This window comes from Frankliniella occidentalis, unplaced genomic scaffold (genome assembly GCF_000697945.3).
Source record: "Frankliniella occidentalis isolate FOCC.00 unplaced genomic scaffold, Focc_3.1 Scaffold76, whole genome shotgun sequence".
Classification (NCBI taxonomy): domain Eukaryota; kingdom Metazoa; phylum Arthropoda; class Insecta; order Thysanoptera; family Thripidae; genus Frankliniella; species Frankliniella occidentalis.
In genome coordinates this window covers 936,378-944,077 of record NW_026267206.1, presented here as the reverse complement: position 1 = coordinate 944,077, position 7,700 = coordinate 936,378, and the positions used below count along the sequence as shown (strand labels likewise).

Sequence of the window (7,700 nt, the reverse complement as noted above, 5' to 3'; positions counted from 1 at the left end):
ATATATAGTCGTTGAGCCGCCACCCAGGGCGTCCGCGCGAACGAAGCGGTTACCGCGCGGCCGCTCCGTCATTAAGGCCCAAGCCCCCATCCCGTGCGGCCCATCCCATCCACGACCCGTTTCGAGAAAACTGCGGCGCGCGGCGCTGTCCGGCCGCGGCGCAACTACTCGCGCGCGGCGCCCGCGGCGGCCATCCCGACAGGCGCCGCCTGGCGCCGCCGAGGAGAGCTCTGCCCTGCGTCGTGTCTCAACCTCCTCCGCCTGCTGCGGAAGACAGATGATCCATTCCCATTCGGCGCAACCCCTGCCGCGCCGCGGCACATCGTTGTTGCTGTTGTATTCGGTGCACGCCGCGGCCACGTCACGCGCCCAGCACCCCCCGTCACTCCCGCACCTTCCGTCACACGCAACGCCATGACCCGCATATTATTGGAACTAGAGCAGTATGACATGCGCGCGCACACATGAAATCAATTTAGATCGATTTTGATGCTCATCTTGACATGTCGCACATTGAGTAAATGCAAAATTCCCGACAACTGTAACGAATGCGCAGAAACTCAGGGTACATGAGCTGCTTACCCGCGTACCTAAGGATTTTAATTTGCCATAACAGCAGTTTCAGGAAATTTTTAAGTTTTTTTTTTTTGAATGTCTGAATACTTTTTTAAAAGTTACTGTTTTCAGAAAACTTTAAAAAATTCTGGGTTTTCCAAGATTTTTCCTGGAAAGTTTTTTCCATTTTTTTCGGAAATATTTCGGGGCTCAAAATCCCCCACACGTACTGTCGAAATGTGCTCTGCAGCTGTGACTCGCCCGGTAGAGCTCGACAACAGCTGTTGTATCACGCGCCTAGGTAGCCGGGGCCGCGGGGCGGCCGCGGCGTCGTCGCCGGACCGAACGCCTCTTTGGCCGGTTAAACGATGAATCGAAACAAGTGCCATTCATTGGGGTCCCGGCCGAGCCTGCAAAGCGTTTCCCTCGTTAAGATACGGATCGGCAAGCACGTTTGAGCTGCCGAGTGAATTGTTTCCGAGATCCCCGAGATTTGGATTAATCCACGCGGGATAGAAGTGATCCCGGAGTGGGATAGCTGGGCGGGCTCTCGGGGGGGGGGGACTGCCGGCGTCTCCCAGGCGCGCGGGGCGCAGTGAAACTGGCAGACGGAGAACTCACAGCACGATGCGATGGGGGGAAAAAAGTGTGGAGGGATAAGGGGAAGAAATGCTGCGTGTTACAGCATTTCGTGAAAGGAAAGAGAAGAGCACCGTGTTTATCTTTTTACAGAGAACAACAAAACTGATGATTCTTTACAACCCAATTTTATTTATTTTCCCTTCACGCCTCGAGTAATTCTGGGGTGAATAGTGTTTGCTGTTGCCCAACAGGGGCGACTTCTTTGTGAAGCAGGAGTCATCATCCCATGCATTTACCCCTACATACAAATACTCGCACACCTCCAACTAGTATAGCTAGAGGTGTAACCTGAGGTGGAGCCCCAGGCCCTCTGAACACGGCTTGTTCGGTCGTCTCGTTGACTTGTAAAGGACTCTCCCTCTCTCTCTCCCTCTCCCTCCCCCTATCTCTCCACGTGGAGAGGAGAGTGCAATCCTCTCGCCGCTAAACCGGTATCGATTCCGATAAACATTGAATAACAGACACACACACGCGCGCGCAATTGCAGCGCTTTGACGCTCGGAGCGTCGCGCCTGGCAAGGAGCCCTTCCTGATTGACTCTAGTCAGGCGCTCGCTGGCAGCGGAACATGCAGGGGTATTAGTATAGTACTTTGTCCGCGCAATGCACATGCACATGTGCATAAAGTTGTACAGGAACTGCGACTTTAGCATAATGCCAGTTAGGCGTCTGGGGTGAGGGGCCTGTTTAATCCGAGTTTCAACGGATGATGGAAGAAGCCACCCCTCGATAAAATTACCACACAGCGCATCTGCCTTCCTTCGTTGATTCATCCAAAAATTCTTCAAAACCAAACCTGAAATCTGATAAACTGCCGTGTTCCGTAGAAATGATGTATATTACATTTCCCAAAAAATATCAGGGTTTAAAAATGGGCGCACTATAAACGCCGCGATAAACGCTGTGGCCGCGCTCCTCCTCAAAATTCTGCCATGCCTTTATTCAAGTTCAATTTTTATTCAAATTTTGGCATTCTTGTCCATTGATAACCTATCCTTGCCACATGTGCGGCAACTAAAGATGTCTAAAAGAGCCCACAACTTTAGTGCAGTCTTCAAAAAGATTGCCAAAATTTGGCAGCCGAGAAGGTGGAGAAGAGAAAGAACGCACTAGGAGCGCGGTTGGACTGCACTCGACCGTTACATGATGGGTCAGTTTCGCGTGTGCGCTTTTCACTCTTACCTGTGTATGTGCGTACTTGCCGCCCCCGCCGACACACTCACCTGTCCGCCAGGCGAGTGTGAGGAGACCCCGTATAGCGCTCGCGGGGGCGTAGCGGGGCCTCTCTCCCGGCGCCGCCTGCCTAGCAGGTCCGTGTCAATTCGGGGTTCCGTATTTCTCCACCATGATGGCGCCGAGCCGAAAAAGACGAGCTTGTAGCCTGCGCCTTGGAACGGTTTGGGGGGGGGGGGGGGGGGATTTTAACCTACATCATCCACTGATTTTATGTTCCTGCTTGGATTGAGATTCAATGTTTTCAGTAAAGTTAAAATTTTCTTGCTTCGAAATGAAGAGTCCCTACGCGCCGTGCCCCCTTTCTTGTCTATGAACTCAACTTAATCGCTGTTCTCCTGTTGCAGGTCGGATCAAGGCCAACGCAGCCCTCATAGTGACGCACAACATCCCGGCCACCAACGGGGTGGTCCACGCCATCGACACGCTCCTATGATGGGGTCCTTGAGGTCCTCGACGTCCTCGGCAGGCCCCTCGTCGGGGAGCCCTCGATGTAAGAGGGCCCTCGAAGGGGGTCCTCGATAACAAGCCCTTTCGATCTACGGTATTGGAACGCCCATGCCTCACCGTTCGGGAACAACGGCGTTACACCTCTCATATAGGAATGACTTCCCAAACGATATTGAAACGATATCAAAAAGACAGTTTCCAAATTTCGTTTCGATATCGTTGTGCAAGTCATGTCGCGACTGAGCTGGAAACGCAAAAATAGGAATACAGTATAACGTCAATGAAAAGAATTACTACCTTTTTATTTTCGCATTGAGTTTGAGGGGTGTTGAAAAGAACCACCACCTCTTTTTTATATTATTTTTAATGTTTCGTTTTCATGAGGGTGAGTCGATACTCGTAACGCTGACCGCGGTGACCCCGGGCGAGCGTTACGGCCAGGGGCCCGGGCTCGGTAATGACTCGCCACCGCCATTTGAAAACCTTACTTGCGGAAACATTTTGGAAGAGGCAAAGCGGCGGCGGCAGCGGTGGCCATGGCCCAGGGACGTGACGTGCGGCCGCCCTAACAAGGGACCGTGCGGAAGCCACGTCAAGAAGGGGGGGGGGGGTAAAAATATCATGGGGTCTCTAAAGGATCAGGACGGTCATTGGAGTCCCACGGGGAGCCCATGATATTTGTACCCCGGGGTAAAAATATCATGTGGCCTCCTTTGGACTCCCCTGACCGTCCTGATCTTTTTGTAACCCCATGGGATTTGTACCCCCCTCCCAATCCACGAGGTTTCCTAGACGTCCCCTAACAAGGGCCGGCGGACACGGCGGGGCGGGGCGGGGCGCTGGACACGCTACCTCGCGGCTATGTTTTATTAGCTACCTTTGTATAAGCGGGGAGGCGGTCCGCCCGTCTGTCTGTCCGTCTGTCTGCTCCGCGCCTCGGGATGAGCCGCGTTACGTCACAAGTTTTACTGACCATCGCCTCGGCGAGCCGCATTGAGGTTGGTCAGTGTGCGTAACATGGCCACTTAAAAGTGACCGACCCGCCGCGGCGTGGTCTCCACCCGCCGCGCCCCGCCACGCCCCACCACGCTTCGGCCGTTAAGCCCGTGTCATGTGCGGCATAGGGAAATGCACCGGACCCCGCCCCATCACCCTGCTGAACTCTGTGCCGCGTCACGAATACAATCGACTCGACTCACCTCATTCATGATTTGTTATTGCCAATATTTTATAAATTGAAATCCGTAGCATATCTCAGAAGGAACAACTCTATGAATTTATTCATAAATTAGTGCATCCAAGTTAATTTTTTCTGATTTCCTGGATAGGTGAGACATAGGACGCGTCGATAAGTTTGATAAATTGAAAACAAAAAAAAATCACATCTTGTATAAGACGTTGCCTGGTCAAAATTTATTTATTTCTGTTTGTGGTGGACTGTTGTGTTAATTCCTCGGTTATAAATTTGTGATTTTTGTTAATGTAAAGATTCTTGCACTCTCTTGGTTTCTGCTCAAGCAAATAATTGTTACGTTTTGTTGTGGTGTTCAACATTAACGGGGTGTTCGACCTTGGTTTGATCGATTTTTTTGCATTCCTGTTTTGAGGGAAACTTGACTGATGTGAGTGTGAAAAAACACGAACAACATTCCATTGTATGAATGAGTAGTGAAAAAGTGTGTGTGTCTTTGTGTGATCATGTGTAAAAGGTCGTGTGTCTGTGACGTTATTCTTATTACTTCTGTCTTTTTAAAGGATATTATTGTATAAAATGTCGAGAAAACAAAATACTCGATTGCCATTTCTTTATTGTAATATACGTTAGATAAGTAGAACTTGATTTAAAACAAATTGCATCAAACAGCTGTACGTGTAAAGAACAGATTTTGGATTTAAAAAAAAAAAGGAAACAAGTATTACAGACAGGACGATTGTTTCATTGAGTCACGCTGGTCTAGACTCAGGTATCAAATGAGTTACCATAACATACATCAGTGTGTCCAGCAGCAATCAGCTGTAGCGCTTCGACGATATGTCTATAATATGTATGCCATGATGTAAATTAGTCACTGTAAAACTGGGAAAACAATTACCATCTGTAAAGTAATAATCAATCATACCATAGCAGTAAGGAAACTCGTTCCCGCCCAGTTTCAGACAGTGTTCTTAGAGATTACTTTTTTACTACCTAATGATGCCCTGCATTGTATTTATGATGATAAATAAATAAATATGTAATTTTGTACAAAACCGACTGCGTCTGATTTCTTTCGAAACACCTCATTTATTTTTAATAATTACACTGTCGATGCGCCCCCCCTTCTCCCGCCGCCCCGTCACCGCCCGTCATACGGCACATCTTGGCACGTCGGCTGCAATAAAAATGCCTGTCAGTCTAATTGTGACGAGGTGGCAGGTCCTGCAGCTGGTTACGCCCGCCGGTCGCCCCCGGCAGCGCCGACAGTCGCTCCACCCATCAGTCTTCGTACGGCCCTCCCTTCGATAGAAACGCAGACCGATCATGGCAGACCTGAACGACGGGGTAGGTTTCAGCATGTGCGCTCGTCTCGTTCGTGTCCTCCCGGTGGGAACGTTCAAAAAATTAATTGTCTGATCGGTGTGTCTTCTTATTTTGGCTTCCCTCAGGAGGACCATCTCTCCCAGGATCAGATTAACAGTGAGTCAACCAATTATCAATCTGAATTTAATTTGATTAAAATCCCTAAAGTTCACAACATGCCTCATAGGCAGCATGTCCCTCCTGAAGTGACCCCTTTTGTCCCCGCGCGTGAAACCCGCCAACTCCGGTCAGCGTGAGTCTGTCTGTTTGCCAAGTGCTGCGCAAGGCGTTCGACTCGTTCGACAAGGAGAAGAAGGGCTGCATCCACACCGACATGGTGGGCTCCATCCTCGAGCTGTTCGGCCACAAGCTGAGCGGCAAGGTCCTGAAGGACGTCATCCAGGAGGTGGACGTGGACGGTGAGCGAGAATGGCTATGGCATGGCGACAACCTTCAGATACAGCTGAAGTGAGGAAACCATGTTCCCTCCGTGCACAAGACGGTTTCTTTAGTACCAGCTTTTGCTTCTGGCACGGACTGATCTGTACTCGCCATCGCCAGTAAAATTTACAAAGTTTGTCAATAAAATTGTTTAGCCCCGATAAATACATGTTGTGCCTGTAACAAAACAAACGTTTCGTTACGACCAACCCCTTTGGTCTAGGGACTAAATGCTTAGTGCCTGGTGAGAACTATTTTGCTCAGTGCATTTCTGCCTATAATATTCGCTGGCTACGCCCGCCTATCTCCCAGGCTCCGGAGAGTTGGAGTTTGACGAGTTCTGCGTCCTGGCGGCCCGGTTCCTGGTCGAGGAGGACAAGGAGAAGATCAAAGGCGAGCTCAGGGAAGCGTTCCTGCTGTACGATCGCGAGGGGGACGGCTACATCACCACGGACCACCTTCGGGAGATCCTGTGGGAGCTGGACAACACCATCACGGCGGCCGACATGGACCAGATCATCGACGAGATCGACGCGGACGACTCGGGCACCGTCGACTTCGAGGGTGAGTCCTGGCGGAGTCCCCCCCCTCCCCCCCACACACACACATAAACACCTTTTAGAGAGTGGCTTACACTTTCATTGGCCCTCCCCCTCCTTAGGTTAAGGGTCGATGGAAAATAGATACATATTGGACGCTTCATAATAACGTCCAAATAACCTTGGAGAAATGTAATTGGCGTGTTATTTATTTATTATCAGCGCCTCCCAAGCAGTTCCAATTATAACCTCGAGTGCAAACCTCCACCACTCCGCCACTCCACCACTCCCTTAAAACTGAGAAGTTTTAAACGAAACGACCTCCAAATGTGACACCGCTACGGTTAAGACACTCTTCATCTGCCGTGTTTCAGAGTTCATCGCCGTCATGTGTGGAGAGGACTGAAGAAGTGATGAGCGCCATACAGTCAAGCACTCGTCAAGGTTTCGTCACAATCATACGGTTTCTGTTGTATAAAATGGCATTGCATTCCCAAATAAAGTAAAGAGAATTACTTTAGACTATGGCCGTGTCCTTACCTCTCTCTTCTGCACGTAAAGGGTTCGAGCATCGGCGTGCGTGGCGCCGGGAGGGCAGGCAACTCATCTGGCTCGTGAGGGGCCGCAGTCACGCTGCTGCAAGGCGCTGGCCGCAGGCCGGACTCACACTACTCGGTTTCTCAGGTGTCAGCGCACTTCGCATATGTCACCGGGTAGAGAATGATAGGTAGCGTCTGTAAAATGTTAGATCTTAATATTTGTATTTCTTAGGGCTCATCGAATAAGGCCTTATTCGATGAGCCCTAAGAAATACAAATGTTAGATCTTAATATTTGTATTTCTTAGGGCTAATCGAATAAGGGCTTTCAGCACAGCCCCCCCCCCCTTTAAAAAAATGTCAATAATTAAAAACAATCATTTTAAATAAAATGTTTATTTTTTTTGTTACCTGAAACACCCGGGGTTAGGATTTTTATGAACTCACCTTTTGTCTTTACGCTCACTAAAGAGGCTACCCGTCGTCCCTTTCCGTCGTCATTAATTGAGGACCCCCCTGTCGGTCGGTCGGGGAGGTTTGCTCTTGGCGCTCTTGACTTCGGCCGGTGCGCGGTCCACTTAGGCGGGCGATGCCCGGCGCGCCGCGGCCACGCCTGCCGCCGCCTCCTGCCCGTGAAACGTCAAGTACAGCTGATGGCGGTGCGGGACTATAAAGTGCAGAGCCGCTGCTGGTGACAGATCGGCCGCCACCCGCCCTCCTCCTCCTCCGCCTCCTCCGCCTCC

General features: G+C 50.4%; 2 protein-coding genes across 4 annotated transcripts in view; both read left to right on the top strand.

Moving 5' to 3' along the window:
• Nucleotides 1-5,133, top strand: part of LOC113206901 (uncharacterized) — an 86,089-nt gene extending 80,956 nt beyond the window's left edge. Inside the window, exon 7 of the mRNA XM_052268757.1 lies at nucleotides 2,777-5,133. Within this exon, the coding sequence (XP_052124717.1) occupies nucleotides 2,777-2,865 (89 nt within the window). The 3' untranslated portion in view covers nucleotides 2,866-5,133. The remainder of the gene's footprint in view (nucleotides 1-2,776) is intronic.
• A 158-nt stretch (nucleotides 5,134-5,291) lies between these two features.
• Nucleotides 5,292-7,114, top strand: LOC113206715 (troponin C, isoallergen Bla g 6.0101-like). Of its 3 annotated transcripts, none has more exons than XR_003303439.2 (6): nucleotides 5,292-5,421; nucleotides 5,526-5,556; nucleotides 5,715-5,858; nucleotides 6,193-6,444; nucleotides 6,794-6,882; nucleotides 6,981-7,114. XR_003303439.2 is itself a non-coding variant. In XM_026422948.2 (6 exons), exons 1-5 carry the CDS (start codon nucleotides 5,401-5,403, stop codon nucleotides 6,823-6,825), a joined length of 480 nt encoding a protein of 159 aa, XP_026278733.1. In that variant the 5' UTR covers nucleotides 5,292-5,400; the 3' UTR covers nucleotides 6,826-6,863; nucleotides 6,981-7,113. The 3 variants fall into 3 exon arrangements, 2 of the variants coding, with proteins under 2 accessions (XP_026278733.1, XP_026278722.1); XM_026422948.2 differs by having other exon boundaries at nucleotides 6,794-6,863; nucleotides 6,981-7,113; XM_026422937.2 differs by lacking the exon at nucleotides 6,981-7,114 and having other exon boundaries at nucleotides 5,293-5,421; nucleotides 6,794-6,941.
• The last annotated feature ends 586 nt before the right edge of the window (nucleotides 7,115-7,700 follow it).

What these genes read in the sequence shown, in the direction of transcription:
- LOC113206715 (XM_026422948.2), top strand. Translation starts at nt 5,401, where the DNA reads ATGGCAGACCTGAACGACGGG. An exon ending in TGGCAGACCTGAACGACGGG is followed by an intron (nt 5,422 to 5,525) that starts GTAGGTTTCAGC and finishes GGCTTCCCTCAG; the next exon opens with GAGGACCATCTCTCCCAGGA. An exon ending in GGGCACCGTCGACTTCGAGG is followed by an intron (nt 6,445 to 6,793) that starts GTGAGTCCTGGC and finishes GCCGTGTTTCAG; the next exon opens with AGTTCATCGCCGTCATGTGT.